This window comes from Poecilia reticulata, linkage group LG8 (assembly GCF_000633615.1).
Source record: "Poecilia reticulata strain Guanapo linkage group LG8, Guppy_female_1.0+MT, whole genome shotgun sequence".
Taxonomy (NCBI): domain Eukaryota; kingdom Metazoa; phylum Chordata; class Actinopteri; order Cyprinodontiformes; family Poeciliidae; genus Poecilia; species Poecilia reticulata.
In genome coordinates, this window is record NC_024338.1 from 9,534,890 (window position 1) to 9,554,594 (window position 19,705).

At 36.3% G+C, this 19,705-nt stretch overlaps 2 protein-coding genes and 1 long non-coding RNA gene across 3 annotated transcripts in view; all 3 read right to left on the minus strand.

Annotated features, from left to right (window-relative positions):
- Window positions 1-5,772, minus strand: part of LOC103468609 (protein NLRC3-like) — a gene marked incomplete at its 3' end in the record, with an annotated part of 15,013 nt that extends 9,241 nt beyond the window's left edge. The window contains exons 1-4 of the mRNA XM_017306114.1: window positions 5,748-5,772; window positions 4,164-4,400; window positions 2,874-3,866; window positions 1,979-2,825 (exon numbers count right to left, since the gene is read on the minus strand). Of these exons, the coding sequence (XP_017161603.1) occupies window positions 1,979-2,825; window positions 2,874-3,866; window positions 4,164-4,400; window positions 5,748-5,772 (2,102 nt within the window). The remainder of the gene's footprint in view (window positions 1-1,978; window positions 2,826-2,873; window positions 3,867-4,163; window positions 4,401-5,747) is intronic.
- Window positions 5,773-7,677: 1,905 nt separating this feature from the next.
- LOC108166461 (uncharacterized) lies at window positions 7,678-10,392 on the minus strand. The gene is made up of 6 exons (XR_001776821.1): window positions 10,308-10,392; window positions 9,899-10,210; window positions 9,125-9,405; window positions 8,712-9,020; window positions 8,287-8,575; window positions 7,678-8,193 (listed from the first exon to the last, which is right to left on the minus strand). It is a non-coding gene; the product is annotated as an uncharacterized LOC108166461 (long non-coding RNA).
- A 598-nt stretch (window positions 10,393-10,990) lies between these two features.
- LOC103468595 (protein NLRC3-like) overlaps window positions 10,991-19,705 on the minus strand; it is a 12,010-nt gene continuing 3,295 nt past the window's right edge. The window contains exons 3-9 of the mRNA XM_008415755.2: window positions 19,418-19,591; window positions 18,379-18,546; window positions 17,935-18,108; window positions 16,843-17,016; window positions 16,556-16,729; window positions 16,376-16,425; window positions 10,991-14,688 (exon numbers count right to left, since the gene is read on the minus strand). Of these exons, the coding sequence (XP_008413977.2) occupies window positions 14,159-14,688; window positions 16,376-16,425; window positions 16,556-16,729; window positions 16,843-17,016; window positions 17,935-18,108; window positions 18,379-18,546; window positions 19,418-19,591 (1,444 nt within the window). The 3' untranslated portion in view covers window positions 10,991-14,158. The remainder of the gene's footprint in view (window positions 14,689-16,375; window positions 16,426-16,555; window positions 16,730-16,842; window positions 17,017-17,934; window positions 18,109-18,378; window positions 18,547-19,417; window positions 19,592-19,705) is intronic.

The window sequence follows — 19,705 nt, forward strand, 5'->3', positions numbered from 1 at the left end:
GGTAAATGTATAGAAATGGCAAGTATATTAAAGAAACAACGGGCACAGAAAGTAAAAGACCTAGAGAATGAAGTGAAAAGATTAGAACAAATTCATAAAAGAGATAGAAAAGAGGAGACACTGGAAAAACTTAAAAGAAGCAGGGAAGCACTGGACAAAATACTTACTTATAAGGCAGAAGGGGCTATGAGATATACTGGCCAAAAATATTATGAGGTGGGAAATCGCGCGAGCCGCTTATTAGCCTTCCAATTGAGAAAAATACAGGCYAGCCGCGTGGTCCMCAACATAAGTCACCCGGGAAATGGAAGAGAACTAGCCCAGCCGGAAAAAATTGCAGAGGCGTTCCGAGAATTTTATAAAGAGCTATATGACTCYGAAAGTTTACCCCAGAAAAGAGAAGAAATAGAGGATCTATTTAAAACACTTAATCTACCAAAATTGACACAGGAAGAAGCAGATGATCTGAATAGACCAATTACAGAGATGGAGATTGAGGAAGTAATTAAATCATTAAAAAGCAATAAAAGTCCAGGGACAGATGGTYTAAATKGAGAGTTTTACAAAGTTTTCATTAAGGAACTTACCCCTAAATTATGTGCTGTWTACAACTACGCCTTRAAGGAAAATGATCCCCCAAAAAGCTGGTCAGAAGCATTAATAACAGTAATACATAAGGAAGGGAAAGACCCTAAAAAATGTGCCTCCTACCGCCCCATAAGTCTTTTGGGGAATGATTTGAAAATCCTTGGATCAATTTTAGCAGGAAGGATGCAAAGGTACTTAAAGAAATTAATAAAACCGGATCAAACTGGATTTATAACAAAACRACAAGGTTCGAACAATGTTAGAAGAGCGCTGAATATTCAGTCAATCGCTAAGAAAGACAGCCAACCATCAATGCTCCTGGCGTTAGACGCAGAGAAAGCGTTTGATAGGGTGGACTGGGATTATTTAAATTACATATTGAAGAAGATGGGATTTAACTCCACCTTCATAAGATGGATAGCAACGCTTAACAAAAATCCTATCTCGAGGGTAMGGGTAAATGGCTACTGCTCTGAATTTTTCAACATAAAAAKGGGGGTGAGACRGGGAAGTCCGGTCTCGCCYATTCTTTTCGCTATAAGTATAGAGCCATTAGCAGAATTGATTAGGTTGAACAAACATATAGAAGGAATAGTAGACAAGGGAGGTTTAGAACACAAGATCTCTTTATTTGCAGATGATATACTTYTGTACTTAAAAAACCCATCAAGTACRATCCCTCCTCTTATGAAATGCCTACACATATTTGGTCATGTCTCAGGTTATAAAATTAACGAAATTAAATCTGAAGCAATRATGATGACAGGACTCTGGCCAGAGCACCTGGAGAAAGAAGTGAAATTTAAGTGGMCAAAAGCGGGCCTTAAATATTTGGGAGTCACKCTGACCGGTAATTCTTCTCAGTTATACAATGCCAATTATAGCACACTTATATCTCAAATTAAAAAGGATTTGGAAAGATGGCAGATTCTCCCTCAGCGTGTTGGACATGTAAATGCAACACATAATTCTTTGTTCACAAAGATAAATCATTCTCACCGCTCTCCACATGCTCCTCTAAAAGCGCAACTACGGGTTATATTGTAAAGTTTCAGAAGCAGTGCTCAGTGGATTTAAAGTTTGATTCCTACCTTGATCAAAAACTCTGGAAATAAACACAATTCCTCACAGGGGATTGATGTACATATACATACAGGTCAGCCTGTGTCCAGTTTGAGTGAAAGGAGGCGCTTACCTGCTTATAATACACTTATAATACACCGAAGGAAGCCGCGTGTGTCAAATCTCTGCAATTTTATCTTAATATTATTAAGACTTATGACACAATAATTCAAGATTTGTTTAAATTACTTACTCTTCATTTCAATGACAATATCTTTATACTTGTGTGTTAATGCATGTACATGACCACTTTACATTACAAACTCACCTGGCTTTTCTGCAGTTCCTCACAGCTGGGATAATCCTGAAACTGCCTTTAATTTTTGTTGTGTATTTCGTCAGGTCAAATTCCTCTATAGGTGTAGTTGACATTAGCATTAAGTCAGCCAAAGCTGAACACTGAACAGGGGTGAGCTCTGTTTCTGGRTATTGATTTGGATTCAGAAACTGCCTMACACTGTCATACAGGGAATCATCTTTCAGTTCAGCCAAACAGTGAACCAGGTTCATACATCTGTCTGGAGAGCAGTCMWWWARATCMATKTCTKYTAKRYWTGTCCTGATMKYYTCTRCAACTTCAGAGTGGTYCTCYGTTTGCTGAATGAGGCCTKGAAGCTGATTTTGAGTCGACTCTAAGGACATGCCAATGAGGAACCTAAGAAACATGTCCAGTTCTCCTGTCTTCCTCAAAGTTGAGTTAGCTATAGCAATTTCCATTAGCTCATCCAATGGCAGATCAACTGGGTGAACTTCCAAGATTGTCTTCAGCTCTTCCTCAGATCCTATCAGAAGGAAATCTTTGAGGCTTTGAGAATCGATTGTTTTACTTGCAAAGCTTCTGTACACAAAGAGAGCAGCAAAGTACTCCTGAATTGTCAAATGCACAAAGCAGTAAAGCTTCTTTGAGTGAAAGATACTCTCTTCTTTGAATATTGCAGTACACAGTCCACAGCAGACTCCAGCTTTCTCTATGTCAATGTCATAACTCTTCAGGTCATCTTTACTGAATATGATTTCTCCTTTGTTCAGTTTTTCAAATGCCATCCTGCCCAGTTTGAAGATGAACTCTTCATTCAATTTGAATAGTTCAATGATATCTAACTCGTTTTCCTTGCCTTCATTTGACCTGTTGTCCTCAGCAGCATCTTGTTTATCTTCTTGGCCATATTTCTTAGCAGCTGTCTTCATCTGAGTACAAAAGAAGTGTGTGTACATTTCCATTAGAGTTGTGGGTATTTTTGTGTTTTTCTCTGGGATGTTGCTATTTTTTAAAAACAAGTACTCAAGAACCTCTGAGGCAATCCAACAGAAGATGGGTATGTGACACATGATAAATAAGCTTCGCGAGTTCTTAATATGATCAATTATCTTTTCAGCAACCATTTTGTTCTGAACTCTGTTCCTGAAGTACAGTATTTTCTGTGGATCATTGAAACCTCTGACTTCGGTCCATTGATAGATGTGTTCTTTGGGGATGCGCTGAATGGCTCCTGGTCTTGAAGTTATCCAGACGAGTGCAGAGGGCAGAAGATGTTCCCTAATGAGATTGGTCACCAGGATGTCTAYGGATGATTCCTTTGTTGGGTCTGTCAATCTTTTMGTTKTTWGRAAGTTCAGTTTAAGCTGACTTTCATCTAGACCATCAAAAATGAACAAAACCTTGTACTTATCAAATATTTTATTGACTGCTGTGTTCTTGAGTTCAGGATGGAATTCTTTAACAAGAGTCTCAAGGCTGAACTCATCATCTTTGACCAAATTAAGCTCCCTGAATGGAATCATGAAGATGAAGTCCAGSTCTGGATTCGCTTTTCCGTCTGCCCAGTCAAGAATGAACTTTTTTACAGACACAGTTTTACCGATTCCAGCAATTCCTTTGGTCATCACTGCTCTAATGGCTCTCATTTCTGGTGTGCTTTGAAAGATATTGTTGCAGTGTATCTTAATTCCTTCTGTTGCTTGAGTTCTAAACTTGTCTTCAATTTGCCAAATCTCATGTTGCTTATTGACATGTTCATTTTCTCCTTGAACAATGTGAAGCTCTGTGTAGATTTGGTACAATGACTTACTTTTATTGTTATCTTCTCGCTCCCATTTACAATTTTTTCTCAAGGAGTCTTTGTTATTTTTGATGATATCTCTAATTATTTCATCATCTGTAGTAACAGAAAATATACAGTAAGTATTGGTTTTCTAATATAACTTTATCATACAAGTTTTTCACAAAGCATTTGTATCAATCAATCAATAAATCAACAAAAGTTTATTTGTAAAGAACATTTCAGCAACAAGGTAGTTCAAACTGTGTTAAAAAATTATTTTTGTAAGTCAGGTAAATAATGAAACTTTTCCATTGTTCTAGCAATATGATTTGCCAATGAAATAATCTTAAAATTCCAATAACTATCTTTATGAAGAAAAAAAAACTCATGAGAAATTAAGACTTTTCTTACTTTGACATATTTCAGATTGAGTTTCTCTGAGGATTTCATAGAAAGCAGCTTTTGCCTTCACAGTATTCAGTGCTCCAAAGAGTTCTCTCATCTGATCCTGGCTCGTATTGGTGGTCCTGATTTGGTCGTACATCTCTTTATGGAGCATGTTCCTCTTGAGCAGCTGGTCAGCAATGGGCATCACTAAATAGATGCTCTGGATAAGCTCCGGTCTGTTGCTCCAAACCCAGTTTGCTTCTTTTTAAATGAAGTCAAATAAATTAGACAGAGTAAAATCCACCATATATGCACAGAGTTATACACATAATTGTTACCTTACAAATATGTGTACATCAGTCTTTTGTTTTGACACAGAATAAATTCCATTAGACAAACCACTTAAGTAAATATTAAGTGCAGTTTGGAGATGAGAATTTTTACTTTTCTTAATTTATAAAACACTATCCATAAAAGCTTGGCCCTAGATGAAAAGTAATATGAGTGAGACTGAGGCTTCCGTACACTCTACACATACACTCTAACCCTGCATCGCTGCCACATCCCTGCTATTTAGAACTTGTGCCAGCGCATATTAAATCACCAAAACATTCCACCACCTAAAGATGTATAAATGAAAACCGTCTGTGCTAAATATTGTTTTAGCTGTTTATTTAACAGAACATAGAGGCCTCTTAGAACTGCATAAATTGTGATACAAAACTGAAGTTGGCTTCATAATTAAGCTTCCAACTCGAGAAATGGCTAAAGAACGATTCCACTTGATTTTTTGCTACACTCAGTTTGTGTGTTTCAACGGTTACCAAATCTCATTAGGGAAAAATTTGACTGCATGGATCAAAACAAGTAGCTTACTCTCATATTAATAACGCAACCAAAAAACTAATTCAAGTCGAAAGGTTGTAGGAGTGGCCACAAATACAGAAAGTCGTTCGAGGAGCATAGGTAATTTCCATGTCTTCCAAAGAACAATTTAACATTTAGATTTAACAATACATTTAGAAATAAAAGTAAAACAAGCTGTAAGGTTATATCTTAAAAACCAGAAATATGAATACATTGAATCTGTGCCAAGAAACGTAAGAAATTCATGAAAGCTAAATATTTTCCAGTTACACTGACTACACAGAGACAAATGTCCCTGTATATCTTGATAAAATGCTACACTTTTAGAGAACACTTTAAAATGTGTTTCACCAAACTTTTAAAAGTGTATGGTCTACCACACTTTTCAAATTCATGGCCTGGCAGATATTTCTGCACATATGGTCTGGGAGGTATTTCTGCCTGACCTGATACATCACTGATATTGTCTATTCCTTATCATTCACTTCATTCCTACCCAAAAAGGACATTTTTCAAGTTATCTTTGTCTCACATTAAAACTGATTTAGAGATCTGAACCATTTAAGTACAACTAAAAAGCAAAAACAGAACCAATTTGTAAGGGAAATACGTTAAAATAGGACTGTAAGTATGTAATATTTTATCCATCTTAGAGCAGTAAACAAAGCATATTCTATTTAGATTTTTACATTCAACAACTGTCATCAGCAATAATTTCTTAAAGCTTTGCCTTCAACTTACTCTGTTCCTCTTCCGTGACTGACATAGGTTCAGATGAGCTAACACAAGACAAAAGAAATAGTTCAATATTAGAATTTCTTCCTGCTCCAAGTATCATTGCATTTGTTTATTTTTGCTAATCTTGTCTTATAAGTCAATAATCTCCTAAGACTTGCTTTTGAGTAAGTCATACAATCCTACCTTATTACTTCCGTAGTTGTCTTTTCCAAGTCACTTTTCGCACAATAGTTGCTGCTTTCAAGATAAACATCTTCTGCTTGTCTGCATGATGTTTCCTTCCCTGATGTCTTCTTCTCATCTTTCACCTCCTCCTGAAAAGATGTTTCTCTTTGCATGAGAGGGGAATCTTCTCCACTTATAACTGCATTAGATTCTTCATCTTTGGGCTGATCAGATGAATGAATTCCTTGTCCAGTGTCTGTACTCCTTCGGCGGGCAGAACACTTGTTCCCCATGTTTTAATTTCTTGTATATCAGCTGTGAAAACATACATTTAAAAACAGACAAAACCAAGCAAACCAAAACAGTAAAATGCATAATTGTATGTATTATTATTTATGTTGCAGGGTTTAGAAAACCTAATGTAGCTCATTAAAGTATACGTTTCACATGAAAGGGAAAGCAGTTAATTTTTTTATATCAAATTGTTGTTGAAAAATAAATATCATAAATTATATAATAATTTAATGGAAATTTTTAAGTAATGCCAGAAATGCAAATGTGACTGAATGCAGTTTTATTCCATTTTTGTGATTTCTGAAAGAACTTTCACTCTGAGATATCTCTGCCAAACAAATCCTCAAGAGAACGTGTCACAAATAAAGAAACAGATAAGAGTCAAAACTTACTTACCTTATTGTTGTTAAATGTCCTCATCAAAAATCAATATGATTTTTCAGTCTCTATGTCACATCAGAATACATTGAAATAGTAATTAGCCAACACACTAAGTAGTGTTAAATCGGTGGACCTGTACTCACACCTACAACATACTTCCAATCTGTGTGTGTGTGAACGTGAGACTGCATGGGTGTGGGTGTGGGTGTGCGTAGGTGTGTGTGTGCGTGTGTGTGTAGTGTGTGTGTGTAGTGTGTGCGTGATTACATGGAAACCAAGATTGTTTTTCAGGTCTTAACAAGATCTCTTCCTACATGCTCTGCCAAAACCGGTTTTAACAAAACCTGTGTTGATGAGGACCTGAAAGAGAGCTCACATTAATCTGATCCCTACTCTAGCTTCTCGAGTCTTTCTGGATAGATTGTAAGATTGTAAACAATAAAACAATACAGCTTTAAATGGTCATTGTCCGAACTTTAAGTTATTTGATTTGTTGTGTTAAGAACACAGAAACTAAACTTGAGAATTTATCACTTATGATGCATTATTGGATTCACAAAAATATCACTATTGTGAGTGGCATAGGCCTTAATCATGACATCCATTAAAAATAATATTTCGTCGTACAGACTAACCTCTTGAGATTAATTGTGAAACTGTTATGAAAAGCAACTTATTCAGATGTAAGTGGGTGTCGGTATAGTTTTTACGGTGTACACAATCAAAAGACATTGGGTTGTTGATGCCACAACATTTAATTAAAGATCCGCAACACAAAATAGTTCAGTTAGTACAGTGTGTCTCAAACTGTGGTCCCGGGATCCCTGGTGGTCCGCTGCCACCCCCTAATGGTCTGCAAGGTACTGCACATAAACAACCATAGTTCTATTATATCACTAAAGGACAAAACTATAACAATACCAGGATAAGCTAGTTTATATTTCAACAACAGGTCACAACAAAGTGGAACACAAAGTTTCACAGAAGCCAAAAACAATTATGTCTGAACAGCTTAAACAGACATACAAAGATCTAATTCATTCCATATACCTTTATTTGATACAGTTGATTTCTTACTAAAGATTACTCAGGTAATTAACAAATTCTTTATCATTAATATTTCACAATAATTATGAGTTATATACAGAAACTACCAGGATGGGTGTATTTTTTTCAGAGCTGGGAAACATTGAGTGACTTGGGAATCTAAGCAAGAATAATGCCAAAACAAAAGGTACAATCTTAAAAAAAAGACAATATCAGGAAAGTCGCATAAATCCATTTTTGTGTCCATCGGTTTAACTACCAGTAATAGAAAGTTTAACATTCTCACTTAAAGGGGAAGTAAGAGTTCGAGATGCAACTGTTTTTTCATAATAACACTTGTAATTTCCCACATGATCAGAGTTGACTTCAAGAAATCTGAGTGTGGAAGAGTTGGTGCTTGACGACTGGGTCTTAATGTTTTGATAAGAATCTGGTTGGTATTTCTGTAGAATGAACGACCCATTTAAAAACGGTGTTGAGATGGAACAAGTGATGGCAACAAGCTGACCCCAAGTAATCACACCAGCTGGATCCAAGGAGATGGTGGGTTGTGGAAGGACTACTGTAAAACAAAATAAATTGTACGCTTACTGTTATGCCCAACTCATCCAATCAAACAATTTCAATAATAATTTATAGTAAAAAAAATATATACCTTTTGAATATAGCTGAACAGGGTTGCTAATGTATGTGCTGAAGTTCTCATTAGCAACCCTTATGTGAAACTGACAATGATAGTTTCCCTCTTGCTCAAAACCAATTTGAGGGATGTAAAATGTTCCAGAGTCGCTGTTCGACTCTACGGTCTGACCAAAACCATCCGAGGTCCGATTGAAGATGAACGTTCCCCCTACTTATCCATCGGGGACCAAACAAGTGATGCTGACATTCTGACCAAAGCTAATGTCACTGAGGATTTATTGTGATCGTGGGTTTTATCAGGCCTGGGGAAAAATGTGTAGTACAAGAATTGCTTTACAGACTGAAAACAAGGATAGTAGATTTAACACTTACATCTTGCACTATTTAAATCAGTTTGTTTGGATTGGAAATTTGTTTTAAATTACTATGCTTACTTACCTGAACAGATGACACCTGCATCCTGACTGTGGCTGCAGCTGTATGCTTGAAATCCACTAAATGGACATTCAGTGAGGTACGTTTCCCTCCCTGTACAGCTCACATTATCAACCCAGATTTTATTCATTCCTTTTCCGAAGTAGGCAGAGTGAGGAGCAGCCAGCGCTGTACCACAACCCAACTGTCTGAAGACCACCTGGGCATCATTCATGTCCCAGCCATTATCGCACACCATTTCCCATGCATAACTGTAGTAAATTTCAACTCTTCCAGAGCACCGGGACGGCCCGATTAATTATACTGGGTGACCTGTCAGCCATAAATTCAAATGTAGATTATTAATAAATTCAGCTGAACAAAATGAGTTGAAAGTATTCTCATGACTAAATACTGAACCATGCATTTAGTTTCACCTGCACACCGAACACCAGAATATGTTCCAGAGCTGGTTACCACAGAACCACTTTGACATTCTGCTAGAGAACTTTCACTTCCAGAGCAAGTCATCTCATAAAGAGATGTTGGAGTTGGGGTTGTAGCTAATAGATTGATGATGCTGGACCACAACCCATCTGTCTGCAGGCCACATTAGCAGCATTCATGTTGAAGTTATTATTATCAATCAGCCTCCAGGCGCCGCCATGATATATTTGAACATTTCCATTGCATGACCCATATGGTAGGATTTTATGATCTTAAGAAGAAAAAGTGACATAAGAAAAATAGTGCTCATTTCACATACAACAAAAACATCAGCAGCAGAATCTACAGCCATATTTTAGGATATTCTTTTTAGGATATCCATCTCGTGATCTTCCAAGGAAAATATAAACTGTTAAAGAGTAAGAAAAATACAATTTGGGACTATTACTATAGGAAATGTAAATATTTTGGCTCAAAGTTGCTTGAAAATGCAACCACAACAACCTTGCTGTGCTTGTTTTCCCTAAACATCCCTTGGTGTTTGAATGTCTCATCATCATCATGTTTTTAGAGTTACAGACAGTGGAAAGAATGTTTTAACAGGATTTCAACAAAGTCTGAAAATTCTAAAAAATAAATAAATAAATAAAAATACTCCCAAACTGAATTCTCCTGCTATATCATAGAATAATAGGAGGTAATTAATAAGAGCACAGCATTTCAAATTAATGATATGTTTATCTAAAAAATCTAACTTTCCTTACATGAACAAATGACACCAACATCCTCATAGTGTTCACAGTTGTGTGTTCCAAATCCCCGATGCGAACAAGTGGAAAGAGACGTTTCGCTTCCTGAACAGCTCACATCGTCCATCCAGATCGGTCCAGTGCCCGGACCAAAGTAGCCTGGTGGAGGAATATCTGACTGCTCTCCACAACCCAACTGTCTGCAAACAACTTGTGCCTCACTTCTGTCCCATCTATCGTCACAGACCGTTCCCCGGGCAACGTTGTGGTAGATTTCGACTCTTCCAGAGCAATACCCATCTGAACCAGCTAATCTGATCAAATCCTCTAAGTAAACGACAGAAATGTGAGTGTTAAGCAAAGAACAAACATGAGCTCAAACACACTGAAACAATTCAGTAGATGACACAAAAACTGCACTCACCTGCTCCAGTTATGGTTAAGAGTAAGAAAGTAGAGACTGAGAAGGGGAAAAAATAAATCTAGTTACAGTAGCATGTGAGAGAAATATTAGTTAATAAAACTGTCGCAACACATAGCTAAAAATAAACTATATAAATTGAAATCATATCTAAATAAATAATGTAATTGATGGCAACAAAGTAATAAATTAAGCTTTGATATGAAATGGTGAAACATTAGCACTTGCTGCTTTAGTCCATTTATTCTTTCCACTGAGCTCTCCATTAATATGCCTTGACACTTAATATGCTTATGTTTATTAAAATAAACATAAGCATAACACTTAATATGCAACTCTATATGAGTTTAGGTATGAAATTACTAAAATACAGCAACTTTGTAATGGTCCTGAAGTTTCTCGAGAAGCATTCTCTAGGCTGTTGGTGAAGTTGTGACCTCTGACATCCACAGAAGTCAATATTGTTTAAAAAAAAACAAAAAACATTGCTTTTTTGATTTAAACCCCGAACCCCATAATTTCTAATGAAATATGTTCTTGTTGCAGTGAACTTTCACATTATATTCGTAATAGAATAGAATATATTTTAAGCAAAATTCCTCACTAATCCCTGGTGGAAAAATAATATTTGTACATTTATGTACCTAGTTTGCTGAAAATCCATTTCTTAACCGTAAACGAGATTAAAAAACATATTTCTTTGTCAATTAGTAAGTCAGTCTTATGTTTTTTGAACTGTCTCACACTCCAACTACTGTTAATGCATTGAATTTAAACTTTACTTGCTATAAGAAACATATAAAACACAATCATAAGAGTTTAAAGAGAATCCCTACTACTTCGTTTGCTCACCTAAAACCAGTCCAAATAGATTGTTAACCATCCTGTTGAATTTGCAGAAGCTACAAACACTTGATAGGATAACATAAAGGTAGATCAAATGTTAAATTGTCTGCTTGTCATCAGAGCAGCAGTCCACTTTATATACAAAATTTCCTTGGTACGAATGCATATGTAGGCAAAACAAGGCTGAATTTTATAAGACGAGTTCACAACTTCACAACACTATGGTTCTTGTAGCCTGTATTTAGAAACCCAAAAAAGGATCATATGAACATCTGATCATGTAAACTAATAAAGTGAAGGCACTAATAAAAGGAAGTTGTTTGCACCCACCAATAGACTTCTGAATAGAAAACACAGTTAACTGTGCAACATTCATAAAATGAAAAAAACAAACAGAAATATAGATCTTTTTTCTGAAAATGTTTATAAATATTGCCTCTCCATATTACATTAAGTTTCTGCTGTTTGATTGTAAGGGAGCTAATCCTGCAGATAGAACATTTGGCCCAACATGGTTACATCATCTTCTTACATGTAAATTTGTCCTGTTCTTGTCCTGGAATGAATGAGTGTTTTCATTGTATTTGAATAATCTAATATTTTCAGAGCCAGGAATGGCTGTTGGTTTTCTGCAGCATGGAGTCAGAAATCAAGCAACATAAAAAGAGAATACACACATAAATAATATAAATTAACAGCATAAATCCCAATTTTGTACAATGAGAGGAAAATTGGGACAATAATCACAGACATAATTTATGACAATTTCATAGTAGTTGATCCCTGACTTAGAGGAAATGTGTGGTAGTCGATAGGTTTTTTATAACTAAAGCCTTTGAGATGTGTCCAGTMGGAACAGTATGTCACACACAACAGTTTCTTCTTTCAGAYTTTAAACTGAAAAATGATCAACAGTSCTGAACAGTTGTGATTGTTTTAATCTCCATCATAGAACATAAATGTTGGAAAATATTTAAYTTAACTTTTTCAAATAAAATCTTWAAAAAAAAAAAGGCTTTGATGAGAACATTGTTTCACCTTGACTGCAGAAAWCAGYTARGGTGCTATGTTTCAGATATGTTTGTGATGTGGAMCCCGGGAATAATAGTCTCTACCATGAAAGAGGCTAATGRGGAGCCTTAAATAAACTTAACTGTACACCRAAGGTATGGAGCAAAGGAAAACAAAGYTTATGTGGAAACCTCACACAAAAATTAGACAAACATACAGATATAAACATTCATTTGGTCTGAATCAGACATCACAGTAAATTCTAGAGATCTCAGTACTTCACAAGACAATGGTGTATCAGGACAAGAAGGCCATCTGAAAGTGGGTGCCTGCCTAATTTARTCCTTATATGCAGAATATAAAATTGTAGCTGATCTGAGACTATAGATTGTCACAAGGCAGGGAGCAGAAAMAGAAAAAAACAGAGAAAACATCATCAAGGAATCTTGATCTGCATGGATATTAAATCACATKGAGCCAGAGCATGTTTCCTGGTTACTGTTTAGTTATCGTTTATTATTTTATAAATGTAATTTTGGGCGTAGAAGGAAACTTTAAAAGGCAGGCACACAGGTTTAAGCATTCATAAAAGACTTTAATAAAGAAGTATAGTTATGCTGCAAAAGAAAAAAAAGCATCATAAAACCCATATTTTTGCTTCTCCTCGCCCAGCTGATCAGGGATTTGATGTTTGCTGCAATGTTCTTTTAGTCATTTGATCTTCTCCATGTAGATTTTTAATACTGAAACATAAGTAAGTGCATGAATGTATCTATTTTGGCGTGAAACTTTGTTGCCTTTTGCACATTTAACAAATGTTTAAAATTAAGTTGCAGGGGTTAGTTTAAGACCAACTCTGCAAACTCCCCTTTGCACTGGGACTACTGAAAGCCCAGTAAACATTACATTAAGTTGGAGTTTACTCTAAAGCTGCCAGGTACATGAATTCAACCAATGGAAATGTGGTATTACTGCTGCTGAAACCGATTCTAACTTCTTAGAAGACAAAAGGTCAGTAGAGGAAATATTAATGACATAGCGAAGAAGTTATTTGTAATGATTAGCCTCTCGAATATCACTAATGTATGCCCAGTTTATGAAAAGATCTCACTCAAACCCTGTCTCCACACACCGTGCTGAGATGAGATGTTTTGATTACGCATCTAAAATAATAAGAAAATTATTTTTCTTATGTACGGCCAGGTAAAAACCAGTGCGGTACTATCAGAAATAGCTCATTCTGTTGTTTTGGCTTGTCCATGCTGACCACTAGATGGCAGTACAGACTGCCTCTCACATGTGTTACAAAATCGGGTGAGAAGAACAAATTGTTAAGAGTTGCAATTATCTAACTCTGCTGTATGTACAGCCTCTAATGTATGCTGCCGTTTTAAAGAATAAAGTGAGATAAGTTTTTCTTAAGTCAAAGGTTTTAACATTTGGAATGCACAGGTTAAACAGGTTAATGAATAGACTACTGAAGCATTGTTTAGATATTTCACTGGCATTATGTCCTGGCTCTCTCTTTTTACAAAAAGGAAAATTTGACTCACTTTTTTCCTCCTTTTGTTCTAACTGAATAACAGTGAATGAATGTGGTGATGGCAGTCAGATGGAATCAGCAGAAATCTATTGATGAATTGGGAAATTTTAAGATATATTATTTTCATATTGTTTAAAAATCTCATTATATCCTGAAAGTAGAAAATGAGAGCTAATCTGTGAAAAAAATCAAGTCCCACTGCCTCTTTCCTGTGCCCCTAATAGCATTTAGAAAAATACACAACTCCCAAACCAAAGCAACCAGTCAGAGTCAGGAGGAGTGTCTATGCTCTGACATTCATGATCCTGTACGCACAGCTCACTCCCGCACAGTGCGGATGCACACCAGTCGTTCAAGGTGACCTATCGGTTGTAGAACCTGAATAAAAGATTTCTTGTGCTGCCTTGTTTAATCCATTGTCTATGCCTCACAGCAATCTTATTTAGTTCATTCTTTACTCCATTTCTGTTTCTTTTATGTACACTGATCCATAAGTTAAACCAAAACCAGGATAGAGTGGTTCAGTAAAAGTTGTGCGTACCGTGTACAGGTGAGTCAATTCATCTGGAGAAACTTCAAAGAAGGACAAAATACCTGCTGGCCAATCCAAATACACTCCAAGGCTCCGTATTTTAATCTCAGTCAAAAACCAGTCAGTGGAACCACTGTGTGAAAAAGTTCCATCTATGGACCAGGACCAAGATTTCTCATTCTGTCCTAAAGAATACTCAGAACCAGAGTCTCCACTGCGGGCAATACTTTTGTATGCCACGCCCACCTCACCGTCTGATGAATCGTGAAACTCAACTTCCCAGTAATGGCGTTCTGTCAGACCCTCTTTACAAAGAACCTGTGGCGCATCAAATCTGTCTGGATGATCAGGATAATGTTGCTTCTCTTGATGAAAATGTGCTTGTTTATTGTCTTGGGTCAAAGTGATTCTTTGACCTGCAGTTTTTTCATCCAGCGTCAGATCACAGGCATCTATAAAGAGCATTATAAATGTTACTAATCCTTGAACGTATAGAAAAAGAAAAACTCAATAAAATGGTTCAACACACACTTGTAAAACTTTTAGTGGATATCTATGACACTGTATAAACTGGACATTTCAGACATTTGTGCAAAAACATATGAAGTTTATAGTCCAGATATCTTCTAAATCCGTGAAACCACAACTTTTAATGAGCAGGATACCAACAAGTAAAGATTTCATCTGAAAGAAACCCTTCAGAGAATATCTGGGAAGTATCATAACTTAAACGTTTATATAGGTTTTATATAGAAAAATATTCAGATTTTATTTAGTGGTTTTGAGGTTCTTGAAGAAGGTGAGAAATAAAAGCATAACTTTCWGTTTTTTTCCATCTGTTCTGTCTTCTGTCCTTGTCTCCCACACACGSAGAAGTGGGCCACTGAAATGTTTGCTACCTTTGACAAAAAATGCTAAAGGCTATGAAAGCAATATAGCAGTTTTGCTAAGGTGGCAGTTTATCATGATTCAGCCAAAGTAATAAAATAATGAACTGCGGTCCGATTTTTATTGTTAATGTGTTTCTTCTTAATGAGCAGTGAAAGTAAATAAAAGGTGTTACATGTCTTTTTCTTGAAGTATTAACTAACTGGAGGGTTTTTTGTTAGTGCTACAGAGCCACAGCTAACAGCTAGCTCATCGATTCAGCGGCTATAACGGAGCCTGTGCTGTCCGCAGCTCTGCTGTTGCTCCTCCTACAAGTTGGACTGAACCATTGTTCTAACAATGGTGGGGGGAGGCCTAAAAATTCATACTTATTATTTTCTTAGATAAATTGCAGATTTATTTCGTTCTTTGTTTCTATTGCTTTTTCATACAGATATTATTTAAATGCAAACGTTTATTCAATTGTTGTTGTTTTTTTGTTGTTTTTTTTTTGGGGGCGGGGGGATCCCTCCGGAATTTACGCCCATGTCTGCAGCTACRAAAACTGGTTTTGTTGGGATTTTTTCACCGAGATTGGTTTTGTTGCCATGTTAAMAGGTGGTTCTCTAATGTTTCCAAGACAGATTGCTTTCAGACTGTCAAACTAATGCAAAAACATTCAAGTCCTGTAGTAGAACATATCTGAAGGTTGTCAAAGGGGTTCCTAAGTATTTAGCATAAGACCTCCAAAAGAAAGGTGCCAGAGCCTGGCGACCTGGAAAAGTACACRATTACTTACTTCAATTTATTTAAACATAAATATTTGGAGACAGAAAATGATGTAGTAACGCAGCAACTAAATTCTTTTACATGTGTAAATGACTTGACTGATGCTCATTTTAAGATGAGGCTGGTCAGATCAAMTAGGTTTTCACACCAACCATCAACTGGATTTACAGACAATGGGCTGAGAAAGAGAAAATATCCACAGAGCAGCAGTTATTTTTATGAAAACACCTKTTTAGTGTCAGAGGAGAATATGCAGATTGGTTTGAAATGATAAAAAAGCAACAGTGCCTCTGAYAATGTGGGTCATTTAGACTGAGYAAAACAGAAGCCTTTTGTAATCTAAGGCGTTCAGRCGTGTGTTAACACACTGATAAGAAGACAAACCTTTAATGCTCTTGGTAACATAACCGCTGCTGCTTGTAATGTTGGAAACTGCTAAATGGAAGATAAACAAATGTGTATAATAAAAATTTATATACTTACACCTTCGCAATAGTTTATGGTTAACCCAGCATTCTTCATTATGGTCCACACTGATGGCAGGAAAAACAGTAAAAAAAAATTACAATTATCACGTAAATGGTGAGTGTACCAAAGAAAGCCAAACTCAATCTTGCATCTTATTGCTGGAATAATAATGTTCAGACTTGAGTGAGTTCTTACTTAAGATTTTCTAGACTGCAGTGTGAATCTCTCTGTTTTTCCATCAGGGTTTTGACTCCTTKATTTGTCAGGTGATTAAAGCTTAGGTCCAACTCCCTGAGGTTGCAGTGGTCAGACATCAGAGCCTTTGCCAGGGAGGAACATCCATCTTCTGTCACTTTACAGAATGACAGCCTGGAGAAATCAACCRSCTGACATTTCACAAGACATAATCTCAGGCCGACCATGTCTATCATGCTTTGTGTTTTAAAATGATAACATTGAGAAACAGCARCTTGTGGACTAACCTTAATGTCTCTAAACCACAATGTGAACTTGTCAGTGCACTACAGARTTTCTCTACTCCAGAAWCAYGCAGGTCATTGTAGCTCAAGTCCAGCTCTCTTAAAGGTGTAGGTCTGGAAGTGAGAGCCAAAGCCAGGGTCTCGCAACCTTTCGCAGTCAACTTGTTGTGACTGAGTCTGAAAGACAAATAAACCTCATCAAACTGAGTAGTCATTAAAACATTTAAAAGGAGAAACAGTGCAATGATTTGCAATTCACTGACTAACTTATAACATTGCAAACATCAATAATGTGGAAATTGAGACCTTATGTCGTRATAAGAAGTATGCAGCAGATCCCACAGTTGTTGAAGCTTGTAATGTAACATCTAACACAYTTGGTGAGYTTGAAGAGGAAGGTAGAAGACAGATGTCTGACTATCTATGCTKAGATAGTTGATCCAGTGATTAAGTCAGAGAGAGGCAGAGATGGATGGCTGGGTGGGCTACGGTTTACTTACAGTAGCACCAGCAGCACAAGTCATTCCCTTGTCAGACAACAACAACAAAGTTGGTTCATTTGTGAGATCTAGAACRCTTCAGGWTCAAKGAGTCTTTTTTCCTACTTTATGAGCACATAGAAACCCACTTGTAGACTCACTATTAAGAGTTACTACCAAGGTCTGTCAAAACACCAACAGATACACAGCAGATCGCTCAATTGCAAATTGATTTAACCAAGTTCAATATCAGACTAACCGTGAAAGACAAAGTGTCTGCCACTCTCTGGTTTTTCTAAACAATAAATGGATAAAGTTGCTTGTATTTGCATTTGAGTATATATAAATCATTTATAAATAAATCATCATTTCTTTTAAAACATTTGTAAAGTACTCTGTGCTTTTACCATAGTTACAAAGTACACTTGAACTAAAGACATAAGTATAACAAACATTACAACACATAAAACATAAAAACATGGATGTAAAAGTCATTAGACATTATAGGAATAAAAAAAAGGTTGAAGAACGCATTAACTTTTTAAAATAAATTTAAAGCAACAGCAGACCTGTGTGCTAGAGTAAAGAAAAGTATGCAGTTTATTTTTTATATTACCTCAGGATCTCCAGAGAACAGCTTGTGCTCTTCAATGCCGATGATAAGATCTCAAGTTCTGAGTCGGCAAAATTGGTGTAATTCAGTTCTAGTTCTCTCAGATTTGTTGAGTTGGTGGTGAAAGCCTTCACTATCTCATTGCAGATTTGTTGAATCTTATGGTTTCTGTTCAGCCTTAGATTGAAATGGGGAAAAAAAGAGATGATTAAATGTACAGTCAGTTAATACCAACATGATAGGTTAGGTTGTATAACTACAAAAATAAGTTCAATTGTGTGTTTTAGTAGAAGGTGAAATTTGATATAGTTTGATGCAGCGTGAACATTAAACATTGCAATAATACAGGTTTAAAGACATCAGTCTGCAAAGGATGAATCTGGTTGTTTACCATATGGAGGAATTCAGAGGGAACTACGTCCCGTAAAACAAATTTTCAACACTGACCTGAGCTTCTCCAGTTTTTGGCACTGAAGAGCCTCAGAGATCACTGGCAGTAATGAGTTTCTCAACACGTTTTCACTCAGCTCCAGTTCTCTTATGTTGGCGATTACTGATTTTAAAGTTGAGGTCAAMTCTTCTGCCACTGATGTTGAGAGTCCGTGTCCTGAAAGACTGTACAACACGTTGAGCAAAACTGAGACAAATCTGTTGCATAAACACAATATATGTGGGTGAATGTGAGCTRCTCATTATTTAACTGGCGCCTTCTACACAAAAACTAGGTGATAACAGCTATAAAAGCCTGAAACCCTTAAGATTGTTGCTCAATTGTTTTGATATGTCATCCTGGATGAGCAGACAGAAAACATCAAAACAATGAAGTCTCTTTAAAGAAAACGAATTCCTTAGACGTGCACGTCTGTGTGTGGAGCATTTTTGGTTAAAACATGCTTGTTGTTATTCAGTGATTTACAACAGTAGGGTAGCCAAATATATAATCAAGCTAGAGTAGAGTTTGTTTGTTTTTTTCAAAAAGTTAATTAAATGTAACCACTGGCAACAGTATAGAATTTACACAGTAAACACTTCCATTTGAAATAATCAACTCCTATTCCAATAAACCATTATTTTTCCAATAAGGTTTATTGGTAAAACAATGGCTAATGCAGTGTCAAAATTATTAACAACAATTATCTTTAGCTCTTAGGAGAGCAACTTGTGCAACGTGTCATTTAGCCAAAACCCAGACAATGGAATTATCTCTTTTCTGAAGCTTTTGAACATTTTTCTTRCCTTAGCAACATTTCKAGTAAGTTACGGAAAGTTACCTTCAACATTTAAAGTATTTGAGTTGTTCTTTCTCAGGCACCCTTGATGCAACTAATTTAGCCTTTATCAGGTTGTATCAGATGTCTCTGACACTTTACCTACTTTATAATAACAGTGATAGTGCATTTAAACAAGTGATCATTTTGTTTCTTTTGTCCTTTGTTCTATATCAGTAAAAAAGAAAAACAACCATAAAAATATAACTTTCACTGACCTGAGAGCCTCCARTTTACATGGAGAGTTTTTCAGTCCATCAATCAGTACATCAGTACCTTTTTCATAAAAAGTGTTATGCACCAGATGTAGTTCAGTTAGTGGAGAGCGTGGATTCCACAGAGCCGAAGAGATTGTTTCACAAATCCAGGGATTAAGATCTGCACCTGATATTCTGCAAAAATGAGACAAGCTTTTAAAATGGAATTATGTTTTACAGACAAAGACGTAATATGCCACTTAAAAAGCAAAATGGGGCTCTATGACATGGTTATATTTGATCTCTACC